This window comes from Podarcis pityusensis (assembly GCF_964106645.2).
Source record: "Podarcis pityusensis genome assembly, chromosome: 1".
In the NCBI taxonomy this organism is placed as follows: Eukaryota; Metazoa; Chordata; class Lepidosauria; order Squamata; family Lacertidae; genus Podarcis; species Podarcis pityusensis.
In genome coordinates this window covers 44,269,098-44,285,095 of record NC_138028.1, presented here as the reverse complement: position 1 = coordinate 44,285,095, position 15,998 = coordinate 44,269,098, and the positions used below count along the sequence as shown (strand labels likewise).

At 40.4% G+C, this 15,998-nt stretch overlaps 2 protein-coding genes across 10 annotated transcripts in view; both read right to left on the bottom strand.

The window, feature by feature from the left end:
* Positions 1-83: 83 nt before the first annotated feature.
* On the bottom strand, positions 84-11,063 carry JMJD7 (jumonji domain containing 7). Of its 5 annotated transcripts, none has more exons than XM_080997517.1 (8): positions 10,156-10,656; positions 7,968-8,121; positions 7,100-7,353; positions 6,100-6,156; positions 5,532-5,627; positions 4,562-4,659; positions 2,984-3,143; positions 84-995 (listed from the first exon to the last, which is right to left on the bottom strand). In XM_080997517.1, exons 1-8 carry the CDS (start codon positions 10,232-10,234, stop codon positions 904-906), a joined length of 990 nt encoding a protein of 329 aa, XP_080853643.1. In that variant the 5' UTR covers positions 10,235-10,656; the 3' UTR covers positions 84-903. The 5 variants fall into 5 exon arrangements, with proteins under 5 accessions (XP_080853643.1, XP_080853644.1, XP_080853646.1 ...); XM_080997518.1 differs by having other exon boundaries at positions 4,562-4,638; positions 10,156-10,642; XM_080997520.1 differs by lacking the exon at positions 10,156-10,656 and adding an exon at positions 9,497-9,627.
* Positions 11,064-11,377: 314 nt separating this feature from the next.
* MAPKBP1 (mitogen-activated protein kinase binding protein 1) overlaps positions 11,378-15,998 on the bottom strand; it is a 122,611-nt gene continuing 117,990 nt past the window's right edge. For all 5 annotated transcript variants that reach the window (XM_080996345.1, XM_080996348.1, XM_080996346.1 and 2 more), the window contains one exon: positions 11,378-15,852. In XM_080996345.1, the coding sequence (XP_080852471.1) occupies positions 15,556-15,852 (297 nt within the window). In that variant the 3' untranslated portion in view covers positions 11,378-15,555. The remainder of the gene's footprint in view (positions 15,853-15,998) is intronic.

Genomic DNA, 15,998 nt, shown 5'->3' with positions numbered 1-15,998 from the left:
CCTTCCAGCTGCATTCTATTTTAGTTGAAGCTTTCAAACAGTTGCAAAGGACAGTTTTACACTGAAAACATGGCAGTCGTCAATCCATGAGGTCACCAGTATTTATTTCCGGGAAAGAGTATAGCCAACAGAATCTTGGTTATGTAAGTGATGAGATGATAAAAGCACTCCTGGTGGCTGCTGCAAACACTTGTGACCACAGGAGTTGACCACATCCTTAACAGGCAAAAAAAGGCCCTTATTAAATAGCAGCCTGCTATCATAATTTCGCTCTTGTATTGATTCAACTTCAGGTTATTAATCCCCATCCAGCCCACTAATAATAATAATGATTTTATTTGTACCCTGCCCATACAGCATATACTGAAACATAATAAAACATCAAAAACTTCCCTATACAGGGCTGCCTTCAGATGTCTTCTAAAGGTTGTATAGTTACTTTTCTGCTTGACATCTGATGGGAGGGTGTTCCATAGGGTAGGCGCCACTACCAAGAAGGCCCTCTGCCTGGTTCCCTGTAATATTCCTCCAGAATATTCATACAGATGATCTAATGTACTGAGGACAAATTAGGGGCCTGTCAATCTCCAGAAATGGACTTTCCACCAGAGGAACTACATCATCGTGAAGCCTGACTGAAACAGATCCAGAAAATGTGCTTCATCCGTGCAGGTGATATTCATCTCATGTGCTTGATCTCAACGGTTACTTAAGGTAAACCACCATATAAGGTGCCATTTTGTCCACAATGCCATGAACATCCACATGATGTTAAGCTTCAGTGACAGCAAAACAACTGTCAGCAGCAAAACAGTTGCCTTTTGTCTTGATTTAATAGGCCATAATTAAATGGTTCGCATTCCAGCCGTAGTTCCACATCAGTAGGTTAGCTGATCCAAGACCCTAAGATTTCCGTGCTATAGCTTTTGTGAGAGAATCCAGCAGCTGATAATAAGAGTATTTTAGATCATATTCCATGTCATACCAATAATTCACTGAGGGGGAGAAAAAAGAAAATGACATAACTTATCATCTGTCTTTGGAAAAACTCATTTTGATAGTTTTCAGCTCAACACAAAAGCTACAAATCTTTCCATTGTTTGCCCCAATCTCAATAAGAAATAGAACTTCACACCTGATTAATACATTACACAGTAGCAATATGATAGCCATTGGAAAATGAAACTATTCAGCCAATTTTAACTATGTTATTGTGACCAGCTGAAAAACGGGAATTTTTCTGGCATGGCTGAAATCACCTCAATGGCTACTGCACTGCTAGTACAGTGGTACCTCGGGTTACATACGCTTCAGGTTACAGATGCTTCAGGTTACAGACTCCGCTAACCCAGAAATAGTACCTTGGGCTAAGAACTTTGCTTCAGGATGAGAACAGAAATTGTTCTCCGGCGGTGCAGCAGCAGCAGGAGGCCCCATTAGATAAGGGGGTGCTTCAGGTTAAGAACAGTTTCAGGTTAAGAACGGACCTCCGGAACGAATTAAGTACTTAACCCGAGGTACCACTGTATAACATAGAAATTTATCCTCATAAAGGGTGTTATTCAGGATTAGTCCTACTCACAGTAGGCCCATTGAAGTTAATGGACATGACTTAGGTTTATTCATTTCAATAGGTCTACAGAATACAACCGAGAAGATTTTAAGACATCCAAGGGGCTTGGTAGTAGACATGGATTCAAATCACTGAGCAGCTATGCTGTTGCTGGGTGGCCTTGGGCTATTATTTTAGCCTCAGTTTACCATCTGATGACCTTCCACATCGGTGTTCAATTGCATTCCTGGTTGTCCTGGAGCCAAGGTGGAGTGTTGGCTACCTCAAATGAACTGAGTATATGCCCTACAATGTATTCTGAAATCTTCTGTAAATGTGCAGGAGTTGTTAATAAGCAGATTAATGTGTAAAAATCTGCAAAGGATAGGACATTTTAAAAGCCTCTGACCTAACATGTCAGGTTTATATAACAGACACTTTAAATGCTTTTGCATTTAAAACCCCTTTATAGTAATAAATGAATAAGTAATCCACTTTATTCTCATGTATTTGAATTTTGTTTAGTAGTCCTGGTCTATTAATTAGTGACAGTTACCTTCAGTTGATCAGGGTAAGACAGAACACATTTAACAGTCACTTTGATTTTATTTATTCAGTGTCCTAAAAAATATACCTATGGAGGTTTTGGTGAAGTGCGAATTTATGTAATGGCTCTGTTAATAAATTAAAAAGCAGGATAATCATCTTTTTTTTTTTCTACATCAACAACTGGCCCTATTAGTACAATTAATTATTGCCGGGATGCTCTTCTCAGCTCAACACCACAAGGTGGTGCTGATGCATTTTATAGTAACAATTTTGGACATTTTGTAAGGAAACAGAAAGTAAAACAAAGGCACATATTTGATCCACAGTACAGAATCTGCACAAGCCCCATTTGAAATGAATATGCCCTTGTGCAACTTCTACCTGAGTTCACACAAAAGTTGTTGAATTGTGGCCCATGTTGATTAGTAAAAAAGGAGGGAGAGATTTGAATTTTCCAACTGAGGTCCCAAATTATCTTGACACTCTTTAAGCTTCATCTAATCAAACACTACAGCTCGGGTCCCGATTTGCCGTTCCACAAATGCAAAGACTCATTCCATTTACAGAACAGTCTTTGATCCAGATGGGAGGTCTTTCTGATGGGAGGCAATTTTGGCTGACTCTCCTTTCCCCTTGCACCTTCCTGCATCATCTCCCGCTCAACACCTCCCCCACCCTTCCACTAGCAGAAGTGTCCTCTAAGCAGAATTTTGCCCACAAGATCTCCAGATCCAAGCCTATATGTAAAGATAGCTAATTCTGGCTGGAAATGGGATAAATAAATCCAACTGATATTAGACTGAGGGAACCACAAAACCTATCTTGAAGAAGAAACATGACATGTGAAATTTGGTGTGCTTGTGCATGCCACACTCTTCTCACCTGCTATGCAGCCATGTGACTGCTGAACATGATGGAACCAGAGAGAAGGAAGATACAACATCTCTCCAGACCTCACAGTGCACCGCAAAGGCTTTGCCTGGGCATATTCTGGAAATCGTTCTAGATCTGGATTTAAAGGATCCAATGGAATCCAGGGCACCTATGAGGATGAAAGGTTATGGAACAAAAGAAATGCTCTATTTAACAAGAGAAATTGCTGTATTACTTCAGAAATTTCCTTATTTGGTAACAAATACTTGAAAAACATCTAGCAGTGTATTCCCTTCTAACTATTAGGTAACCCAACATTCCATTTTTTTCCATCTCCCTGGAGAGCACCCATCTGTTGCCTAAAGCAAAATCTAAAGATTGGGTGGTGGTGGTGGGTTAGTGACAGGAATACTGGCATGTAAAAATGGATTTGCTAGGGTTGCCATACATCCGGAATTTCCCGGACATATCTGGAATACTGCAGTTGGCAGCAGCGTCCAGGCAGGAATCCCTCAAATGTCCAGGAAAATCTGGACGTATGGCAGCCCATGTAGACAGTGCAGTTTTTGCTGATTTTCCATTTTAAAAATTCAGAAACATAATATTTTTTGGCTCAAAAAGAAAAGGGGGGGGCTCTGTCCAGATTTTAACTGTTTGAAATATGACAAACCTAGATTTGCATATGTACTACATATGTTTAAATTACTTTTTTTTCCGTTTTATTTGGGAGAGGAAATATTGGCTGACTATTGACACACACATTCACTATGCATTAAAACCACCTCCCCTATGATAATAAACCCTGTGATCTTCCCAGGCTCGTCAACCTGGGAAGGTAGCCATCTAGGAAAAGGAAAACTCTGATCCTAAGCCTCTGCTTAGAAGAAAAGACTAAGGAGTAATCCCTACACAAATCTAGAGTGGAGTCCCTAAGATGGTTGGATGGTGCCTTGTACACCTCCTCCCAGCAATTCCTGCAGCCAAGCTGGTGCGAAACGTATTGTTCTGCTTTCCTTTGGACCACATCAGCAAGGCTGAGGGGGGTGGTCTTGTTGTCTGGGCAGCCCAGGACCTCCATACACGCTGCCCAGGCTTGTGCCTTGGGGAGGTCACTTTGATGCTGCAAACACAGCAGTTTGACTTCACCCCTGGAGGAACACTCCATTGTCTATCAAGACAGATGATTGCCAACAAGATTGCTATATATTGCTTATTGTTATGAATTCTGTTTATATAACATTTAATGTTTTGTATTGCATGGATATTATGTTATATATTTTTATATATTGTGTATTCTGTGCTGTCCTGTAAACCACCCTGTGGGCCTTTTGAGAAGGGATGCATATGAAAAATAGAAAAATAAAATAAACAATTATTTGAACATGAGTGTCTACCCATATTTGCCAACAGCATTCTTACCCCTTTTAACCAGATTTAATAAAGGGGGTAAATAAATATTCAAAAAAATCAAATAGAGGTGTGCTGTGAAGAAGCCCAACCCAAAAAACAAAACAGGCCTCAACACTTCATTCATTCATTCCCTCTTAGCAGCTGCCCTCAGACAGTACTTAACACAAAAACCATTACCTTCTCTGCAGCTTTGTCATCCACAACTTCAAATGACCCGTTTTCTGCTATGTGGTAGGTTGCTGGTGGATACAATTCTGAAATGTGAAGCATGAAAACTGTTGGAAGAGGGCATAGAACAGAGGCAAAGAGAATGTCAATGTTAAGCATTAAAAACAGACTAAAATTATAGGGGTAGAATTTAGTTTAGCCAGGCACTTGTTGAGAACTGGCTTTGAGCATAGTATCTTTTATAAAACCTGAAGACAATCCAGATGTTAACACGACTGGACCTCCCTATGTTTTTACTTTCCTAAAAAATACCCACATATTTGTTGCTGTTACTAGCCACAATGTAGAAAAATTAAACAAGCATTAAAAAAAATAAATCCTCCCATGGTTAGTAGCAACGTCATGGGCAGGGGGTTTAAACGGTGAACTAACCTGAGTGCAAAATATTAGAATCACTTCATCCTGGATGACAATGATTTAAATTGTTACCCCCACCTCAGTTGCTTTTCAAGAAAGGGGCAAAGGCATGGAATCCTCAGGCCCAGGGACCAAATGTGGCCCTCAGAGCTCTCTATCCGGCCATTGGGACTCTCTTTAGGCCACAGTCAAACTCTCCTCAGGCCACTTCTTTTACTGGTCTTGCTTCACACCCAGCTTTTTTCCTGGCTGGAATGAACTCTGATAATACCTCTTGCTTGCCCGGATAGTGGATAGAGATTGGTGTGTGAAGAAACTAGCCTACTGGACAAAGTGAAAATTTATATTCATTGCTCTGCCCACTTACGTTTCTGACCCCCATCCTCCACCCACTGTCATGAGCTGCTGGAAGGGGATGCAGTCCTCTCCAGTTATAAAGGAAATCTGACCCCCTGCTGCATATTAAAATGTTGCCTAAATTCATCCTCCTAATTCTAATTTCTCTCAAAATAACAATAGTATGCATCTTACTTCACCACCCTCTGCTTCTCAGAATACGTACCATATGGGATGAAGGGACGATCACTTGGCGGATGCAGCAGAAAATGTTTCTCTCCAGAGATCACACAGTACAAGTTTTCATAATGGTCTTTATGTACTAAGATTGGAGGGGGGAAATGAAAGGTTGGGGGAAAAGAAGGATAGTTTCTTTATCCTTAATATAGTCAGTGCTAAAAATACTCACAGCAGTATGAAAGCTGTAAGAATCTGCATTTATACCAGCACTAGGTGCGATTGCCTTTCTCTACACACCAAGCACCAAATTTTAGGCATTCGATTTTCCAAACTCTGCTTAAAATCTCTCAAATTGACAGATTGGCACTGAAGCTAGTGGTATGAAGCTCCATGTGGGGAGGAAACATGTGATATGCAGTGATTATAGAGTGCAAAAAGGCCTAGACTTCAGTCTACACTAACTTCAAGGAAAGCCAACTTCAGTATAGCTAGATGTTCAGAAGACACATACAAGTTTTCTAAAGGAATATCTTTGCCCATCCTTGACCTCAAAGCCAATAATAATAATAATAATAATAATAATAATAATAATACATTTATTTCATGGTACATACAAGATGTCACTGCAGCAGATTCTCCCAGCCAGAAATTAACAGCATCAGGCTTCTTTCCTATATGAAAAAGAAAGAAGTAATAAATCTGAGAAAAATAATTTCTGTTGTCTTGTGCTGAAAGATCCCCAGATTAAGACCTTTCTGCTAGATCAGTTTATTATCATCCTTTATTAAGAAACATGGAAGGACAGGCTACTAAAGGCCCACCTACACAATAAAGAACAAGTTTATAATGACAATGAAAGCAGCAGGGGACAATTATATTAATTCAACTCTGGCTTCAGTTTTTCCATCCCAGATAGGAAGCTTAGTCTGAAGCAAAGTTCCCATGTATATAGTGATCACCCTTAAAGAGCAGACATTTGTTTTTTTTTAAAAAATAATTTAAATGCTCATTTACTTTTATCAGTAAAGAACAGGCCTGAAAATTTTGAGATATTTGTGTTTCCATCCTGATTTTGCACTTCCTTGCCATATGAATATCCCTGTATGAGTGGGGTACCCTATCCAAGAATCTGGTATCTACATAAGCAGAAACCTTCTAGTCTTGTCTCAAAAAGGACCCACTGCTCCCAGAGAAAACTTCTTATCTTAAGGAGGCATGCTGTTGCTGTGGTGACAACTGCTGGTGGGGGATGGAAAGTATTCTTCCCTTTGCCTCGTCCTTCCTCCATCCAGCACAAATGATCAGAGACCTCCAAGTCTATTAATCTACAAGTACTGTACATCACAATTTGTACAGCTTAGCATTTGAATGGAAATTGCATGCACAATTACAAAGCCATCAATTCATCTCTCTCTACAAATTCATGAATTATGCAATGTTTCAGAGTATTTCAAGCCAGAATGTGAATTTTTGCTGCATTTATCTTCTTTTCGGGTGGGCAGGCGGCCAATAACAGCAGAAAAGTGCATAACTTGAAACTGCTGGATCAGTTGTAAGCACTGCATTTAAATGGACTGTGCAACACATAGATAAAATTAAGCTTTTGATATTTACCAACAGCCTCACTCATCCATGGTATGTCAGGCTCCACATCTCCCATAAGTTCAGGGAATTCTTCAGTTAAGTTCGAGCACTGCTTTTGCACATAGAACACCCCTGGAGAAGTTACTTTTTTCTCTACAATGTCCAAGAAAGCACTGAAAGGCATGTGTCGTTCCTCTGGCATAACAAACCAGTCCTGATAAACTGCATCAGCATAACCATTTGGAGTTACTGCCACACTCACCAGTTTGGAGTTCATTATTTCCCTGCACCAAAATACATCAGATATTCACCACTATGCAATAAATTGCAATCTAAATGCAGACCTCATGGCTACAACATGCAGCCTAATTTTTGGACTTTAATTTTTTGCCCCTCACATCCCGCCTTCAAACCCCTTGCTTTGTGTAACATCAAGTCTAACGAAGAGCTATGTAGAACTTGAAAGCTTGCTCACTATTTTGTGATATTTTGGTTGGTCCTAATGAACACAAGTGTCCAGCTGTAGATTTTGAATTATTTTCTTTTTTTCTTTGCCTTTTATTGGTCATCCTGGTGTCTAATGACTTAATATTGGTGCCCAGAAATTGGAAATACTTTCCCACCCCTGGTCCCAGTTCCCTCAGGTACAACAGCCTCCCCAAGTTCCTTCAAGAGGAAGACTAGGATACTAATTCAATAAATAAATAAAAATCATAAATAGTAAAACAGCCACAACAGTTCTGACTAAATTTTCCCCTGTGAAGCTGATGACTTCATGGAGGGATTTGTTTTTGCTGGCAACTCTCTTATTAAGAAACATCATCAATAAATTTATTTCCAGTATTTCCATGTTGTGCACTTTATATTTGAAGCTAGGGCCTGCCAGGCAGATTCCTACCTCAGGTAAGCTAATGTCCACTTCTTCAGAGCTGGCCAATGGTTGACTGCATTCCGAATTATACATGGCTTGTTTGGGCAAACCCATTCCCGATAGAACTCCAAGGGGGATGGAAGGCTATCAAGATATGGCACAGAATCTGTGAAACTCAACTCTGTTCAGGCAAAAGAAAAAACGCTTCCGTGAATGATCGTGTTACCATTTCAAGGACTGGCCTCATTCACATGTCACAGTTAATCTTAACTATGGTTTAAAGGTGAATGCACAACAAGCTGATGCACAGGGCTAAAATTGTGGACACTTCACTCCTCCCCTACTCCTGTTGCTGCTGTGCTGTTGATAGCTAAGCCATGGGTTTGGCTTAAGAGTTACATCTGAATCCAGACTCATGGTTTTGTTTCCTACAAACAAACCATGATTCATAAGCCGAAAACAATAACAACAATAATAACAATAAGTTCTTGGTTAGAACTTATTATTTGCTTGGAGCGAAGATCCTGGGCTCTTAAGTTCTCTTAGCCTGCAGCTTATTTTAAGTCACAAAAATGAGACTTTCTCAACAAGCTTCACTTTTCAAAATGTTGGGTTGGGGAAGGTTTGTTGATTATGTCCATGCAGATACCTGTTCAGCTTAGTTTCAGTTTATTTGTTTTGGCAATTAGAGGTAGCATGTGTTTATATGATATATACAACAATTAGGAACCTGGCATCTAGGACTTACTTAAAATATTGGTACAGACATTCAAAGAACAGATACAAGAATCCGTGGGCATGCTTAGCCACAAACTTAAAGGCTGCTGCACATGATACACAATATACAAATTCCATACGGATACACACAACATATCCTGTGGTTTAATGTACTGTGCACACAGGGCCGGCATCAAATATTGGCATCACTGGGCGCTTGCTGAGGTCCGTGCCCCAGTAGGGGACCTACTGCCAATCTCCGATGCCTGCTGTCCGAGGAAGAAGTGGAAGGAGCAAGAATACCTAGCAGTCTCCTTTCTCTGGATGGCTTGTGCAGATCTGAGGAAGAGGCAAGCAGTAGCAATAGCAGCATGCTCAGCCACTGAGGGCATCTTGCCCCAAAGCCAGCCACATTCTGACATGTGTGCATTCGGCAGGGACCTGTGGCTAGTTATTTGAAATTATCCAAGGGGCTGGGGGTTGGGAGAGGAACTTCAAGTTGACATATGTGCTCAGTGCCGGATTTATGTATAAGCTAAACAAGATATAGTTTAGGGCCCCACTCTCTTGGGGGCCCCCCAAAAAATTAAAAGGAAAATAAAACCCTGGGTGTACATTTCCAAAACAGAAGATAAAAAGCAAATAAAATAAAACCTACATACAGCAACAGTGTTTTGTGTTGTGTAGGCTCCTATGATTTAAGTAATGGGCCCTCAATCATTTTCAGTTAGAGCTTAATAATTATTTCACTATTAATATACTTCTCCTTAATTGTATTTCAGTTCAACAATTACTTTGATAAAATACATATTTTGTTATGTGCAAATGGTTTTAGATACCTATTAGGTCCATAAATTAGGTCCATATAGCATATATTCAACACACAAAAATAGCGACAATTTGTTGTTGACAAAGGACAGCTGGACGTATAATGTTTTAATGTATTATTAATCTCTTGTTATTATCCTTATCATGGGCCCCTATTACCTTCAGTAGCTTAGGGTCTCATCAAACCTAAATCCGGCCCTGTATGTGCTCTAACACACGTGCAAAACATGTGCTCGACCACTTATGGCCCTTTCCAGACTACTGAAGGCTTGCCCCTGCAACGGGAAGGGGATGCCCCGGATAAGCTCCCGCTTTCCTCACAATCCCTAAAACAGCAAGGGGGGGTCCGAGTGAGTGCATTTTTTCGGGTCCAGAATATTTCACTTTTGAGAGCTGGGGTAGGAAAATGCAGACACCTCGAGGGGAGCCGTGCGGTTTGAACCTCTGCGAGGTATGGTAAATCAACGCGCCTTTTTCTTTTCTTTTGCGGGCAAACACCTAAACGGCAGCGGATAACCCGATTGCACTCCGAGATAGAAATCCTGTCAGGGAAGCAACATTAATGCTGCCCGCGAGGAGGGCGATTAACCTCGCCCGCCCATTTCGCCCTCCCCGCTCTCTTCCCCTGCGAAGGGCCATGCAAAGGTCCACTCCCTTCCGCCTGGCTCACCCCTTGCCTCGGCCGGGAAAGCCTCCAGGCAGCGCCTCACCGCCCGCAGCGCCTCCCCTTCCGCTTCGCTCTCCGCCATGGCGGGAGCAGCTGCTCCTTCAGCAGCAGCGGCTGCGTCTCGGGCCGCCTGAGCCGCGTTTGGGTCCGGCTTGCGCTCCGCCCTTCTCCGGCTGCCCAAGAAGAGGGCTGGCCTCGCCGGGCGCGGGAGAAACGAGGCCCGCCTCCCTACGGGCGAGCGAGAGGAGAGCTCCGCCTGCCATGTCAAGATAATAAGCTCTCCTGGTTCGGGTTTATGTCAATTCGCTGCTGTCAGTGGCGGTTCTGGCTCTCTTTTCTCATCTAAATTCTACTATAACAAAACAAAAAACTTCATTGATGCATGAGGAGATTTAGTTGTTTCTTGTGGGGTGGTGGTCCAAACTTGGCCAGTCAAGATTGAGGCCAAAGTTTTTTTATTTTCAAATTTGGCATGAACCTTGGGACATTTTGGTGCTGAAACACCCAGTCAATTATTATTATTTATTGAATTTATATACTGCCCTATACCCGGGGGTCTCGGGGTGGTTCACAGAATAAAATCAAGATATAAAACACCAAAATACCTAATAAAAATTAAAATAACCTAATAGCCCTCTCAATCCTCAATCTTCAATCACTGATCAAGGAGGAGCAGGCTAATGGAAACAATTTTTTGTTAAATAATTACTACTGGCCACTGTGTGACTAGAATTTGTGTAAACAAAGCAACGAAAACTGGAGAAAATGGTATTTGTGCCTCTGCCTACTCCTGCCCATGGAAGCTAGTTGTGATTCAGCATTTGTTCTATAGAAAGGCAAGTAATTTTTGCTCTAAAGGCTCTTATAAACTAGTTGGTAGTGAATGCTGAAAGGTTTGTTTTGGAAATATAGAATCTGGCCAATCCAGCATGATCCCACCCCCTGCAAAAAAAACAAAAACCCATGTTAGCAAAAACTCCTCCAACACAGTGTTTGCTTAGCTGGATCCTGAATGCAGCATTGATCTGACTTGAACACTGCAACATGAATCTGAACAATGCAATGTGTCAAAAGAAATGACAACGCTATTACTACAAAGGGCAAGGGAGCAGGGAAGGCCAGGAGAAGGAAGGGACAGAACTGTTTTGCTGTAAGAATGTGAAAACCCTAATAAACTATAAAAATGAATCAAGGCAATAGCACTGAGCAACAGCATGAAGACAGCTTAGTAACAAAAGTTCACACTTTTTTTTATTGAAACTACTTAAGACGCAGAGTACAAATGAATACAGAATTAAAAATAGCCCCAGAAAGGTGGCTCACAGTGCAAAACCCCCACAAACATAAAACAATTGTTTCAAATAATTAAAAAAGAAGACATTTTAAAAGATTTTTTCCCCCTCTTAAAGCCAAGGTAGAAAACACACATTTATAAATAAAAAGTTTCAGGGTTGTTATCTCCTTTTAAACAAGCGGAGAATAGGAAGGGAGTGTTGAAATAACACAGGTAAAAGGGATGTTTATCTGGTGCCTAGACTTAACTTGGACATGCTGAGTAGACATGGCTTATTCCTTAAATTGCTGCTCCATGCATCACAGTCTGTGATCTACAGCAGATTAACTCAATATGTAAGCAGCCCAGCTCCAGAATATAATATACAAACAATACAGGATTCTGGATACTCTAGTTATTATCTATAGAAAGAGCAATCTAGTCACAACAGTACCTGCCTGAAGGTCCACAAGGCTATTCACCCCTCCAACTGATTTATTTATTTATTTTAAAAAATTAAAAATACTGGATGCTACTGGAGGTCCAGTGGCTTAACTTCTGTGTTGATATGCGACAACGTTGTTTAAAATGCTCCGATGCATACACTGGCCATAACAGTAACTCTTTTTGCAGAAAGAAATGTATTCCGGATCAGTTGAGCAAAAGAGGAAGCTAATCCTTTCTAACAGGCCCAACTATTAGAGGTGTCACTGAAAAGGATTGGATGAAAAAGGGGGAGAGGGGTTAATAACAAAATGGCCATATATTGTAGCACCAGTTGCATATACCAATAGCTGGTGTAAACACAATTTTGGCTTTCAAATGTCTCCTGTGTTTCTGTAGAAACGACGAGAGGCCATTTTGTCCCATTCAAGTGTACAGGTATTTGTTCTCTTTTCTAAGGACTCTCCTTGAAAAAAGGAAACAGCATACACAAAGAATAAAATGCAAATTACACTGTACAGAAACATTTCAGAAAGCATGGATATAATATGTCAGCATGGCATCAGTGATGAGTTCATGGTACATACTTTCTCCATTTACCTTAATACATTAATTTGCATGCAAACATTAAAAATCAGTAGAAGTGGGCCAGCTTCAGATACTACATGCATTTCTGTTTCCACAACCCTTAGATTATCTGTTGAAGTTTCCTAATAGGGCCAGAGAACATCTATAATAAAGCCAAATAATTTACATGCAGTTCAAAACTAAAAGTAAAGCAGGCTGACATTTAACGATCAAAGTGTTTTCCTTAAGAGGAAACAGTCTTTCCTCCCGTTTCTTCTCAGCAACAAATCCTTGGGACAGAAAACAAGATAGCTAAGAAGCTAACACGCACCAAATGGTTTCAGACAACTGGCTGGCTGAGGATAGTCACTCCTGAAACCTCCCCAATTCATGGATATAATAGTGGAAATGAAGGGCCCATTAAACTACTTCCTTTCTTTTTTTAAAAAAAGGAAACACCTAACAATTCTCATCTTTTAATTTACCTAAAATTCATTCTCAGTTCTACTTAACTATGTTCTGCCTCTTTCCTATAAAAGCACCATTTCAAAGGAACCATACTCTTAGCTTTGAACCAAAAAGATTCCTTTCCCTACTACTACTTTTCTAGAAATCTTGGCCGTTCTATTCCATGTAATATTAAAAACTACAGGCCTGCCCATACATTCTTGCATACCTACTTACTCAAGACCACAGTACTAGTTCGTTTCTACACCCATTTTCCACCTTGATCCATGAATACAGACAGTGCTCAAGTAATTTGAAGAAAATTATTTTGCAGAAACGTTTTGACAGTAACATTGAACTTTGTTTGATATTGCCTTTCTCCCAAGAGAAACCCAGAGGAATCACCTACTGGGTAACTGTATCAATAAGCATTGAGGTATTTGTCTATCAACATCTTGATTCTGCTGTCACACTAATGCATTTGACAACTTTGGAAGTTAAATCAACACAAAGAACTTCAATATCTCCTTTTCTCATACAAGATGTCTGTGTTGGAAGTATGGCTCTTCTACCCTGAGTATATGTGTGTCTCGGAACAGGAAAATTTCCTGAGCATTGAACACTTTTCACAGCCTAATGTGAACAGGAAAATAAAAGTTATTTTGCCTAAGACCTTTCCTGGCATGTACACTCAGAAACCAAAAAAGCCATCTCAATTTTCAATTAATAGATGTCCAAGGAGTATCTTTCATGTGACCCATCCTATTCCTTTGCCACAGACATTGCTCTATTTCATGCTCGCTCATGGACGGAAAACAGTAGCAGAATATCAGTTCTGATGAATGTATCTTAACTACCATTCAGAGAAGTGTATGAGAGAGCAAGACAGCCAGGAAGTTCTGGGAGGGACATACTAAAAAGCACAAACAACATTCCAGGTCCCTAATCTTGCAGTTAATTTATGGATGGTTGGCTGTCCAGCCAGCCAAAAAGAGGGCTGCTCTATAATATATTATGAGAGCCAACCAGTCCCAGAAAAGAAGCTACGCTGCAAGGTTCCCAGTCCTACAGTGCAGTGAATGAAAAATCCCACATGAGAAGTGCAAGGGGTAAAGCTGATGAAAAAGACCCAGGTCACCAAAGCAATTTAGTCAGATGATCAGATGGACAATAGTAGATGCAGAACTGCTTTTTGACCAGAGAGAATAGCTCAAAAAATTCAGTAGGATAGCCATTTCTGAAATACTTTTATCAACTAGTACTCTGGGAATATGGTTTGATAATTCAGTAAACAGGAGGAGGGATTTTTAATCTGAGAGCACGGTAAATGAAAGAAGAACCTTCTAGGATAAGCAATCTGAGAGTCAAAGCCGTGGACTAATGAGTTTGGGAAACTATGGCAAGTTTTCATTGAACAGAATAAAACTCCATGCAGTCTCATTCCCACCCCACTGACCTGCTTTGTTTTTAATCACAAAAAAGGAAATGAAAATAGTTACATCACAACTGTCTAAATGTTCTGTCCAGTCACATTTAATTGGTAGTTTTCTGGTTTTAGCAATGGAGACATAAAATGGGTCTCCCTCTTGGGATGCTAGGTACATCTCATGCTTCACTTGAGCAGTACTTAAAAACGGGTGTCAGGCTCTCTTCACTGACAAATTTCTTTAAATTTATGCTAAAATTAAACTAAAACTTTTTATCTAATAAATGCTATAGCAACCCTGTGTCTCTCCCCCCCCCCCACCGCCCAAAAACATCATCTGAAGAGCCCAGTATACAACACCAGTTGAACACCACTTCTAATTATAACTTTATAAATAGAATTTAACAATTCTTCAATTTAAAAAAACTCCTTAATGTAGAGGTCAAGTTTTATATAAAATGTTGTACAGTTCTTGCAAAAGCATTCATGTTTGCAAACAGTCTTGTAACAAATCTCCGTAGCTTGGTCCAAAGGGTGTGCTGTCCTCTGGAAGCAAGTGCAGGTGTAGGTATATAGCATAGGTTTCTCTTTAAAACAGAAGGCAAAACAGGGAGAACAAGACTGTCTTTTTTATAGAAAAGAAAAGAAAAAACCTATGAGTAAAATTCAGCAAGGCAGGCTGCAGCAAAAAGTAGTTCAGAAATTCAGCCTGCCAATCTACTAGTATAGTTATGTTTACTGCAACAAAACGTGTGGGAAAGACATGGAAACAGTCACAGCTACAAAACGCATGTGAAAAGTTTAGAGCAATAGTCACAAAAATAAATTAATAAATAAAATTTTAACACTGTACATAGATCGAGACAGCCCTGCAGAAGGAGTGACTGGTGCCATCTCAGTATTTTTCCACCAAGTCAGCAATTTCAGGCTGAGCCACAGTCAACGGAGTCTGTAGGAATTTTTGTTTTAAGTGTTTTGGCTGGAATAAAGTTTCCAATAAGTTTTTCTTAACACCACCAAAAAAGAAAAGGAAAAGAGAGAGAAGTGGGCACAGAAAGATTAGTACTGTGACCAGCACATTTCTGGAAGCCATAAAATGACCCCCTATTAACAGAACTGCTTGAGGAAAAAAATATTTCACCATTGGATAAAAGTCAACAATAGCAGTCATTCCAGGTTTTCACTATGTTAGTTTTCCCTGTGTTGCTGTCAGTTTCTTCATTAGATGTTTGTGCCCCTCTCTTCTTTACAGTTTTTTATCCATACGTCGTTCGACAGCTTGCAGCAACAGCTCTGAATATTGTTCCAACAAAGCAAGAGTTTGCTCATCTCCAAAATGCCGAGGACTGGATAAGGTGGAACCACTTCCCTCACTGACTGGCATTACAGTTGAGTCGTGTGGCTTCGCCAACACTTCTTTCTCCCTTTGAAGTTCTTTCCCATCCTTCAGGGAGTCTAGTTCTTTTTTCATCACAGAGAAGGTATCAGTCAAGAGGCCAGCAATCTCATTTTTATCGGCTGAAGACTCCATGTCAGCAGACACCTGCAAAAAAAGTGGGGGTGGAGGTGAGCAATATTTTTTCTTTATTTTAGAAACACAGCCTGTTCTGTGTTGAATGCTTCTGGTTGGTAGCAATGAAAACAACAAAGTCCAGTGCTGTGAGATCATCAGTGTAGAGTTTGAGGGAC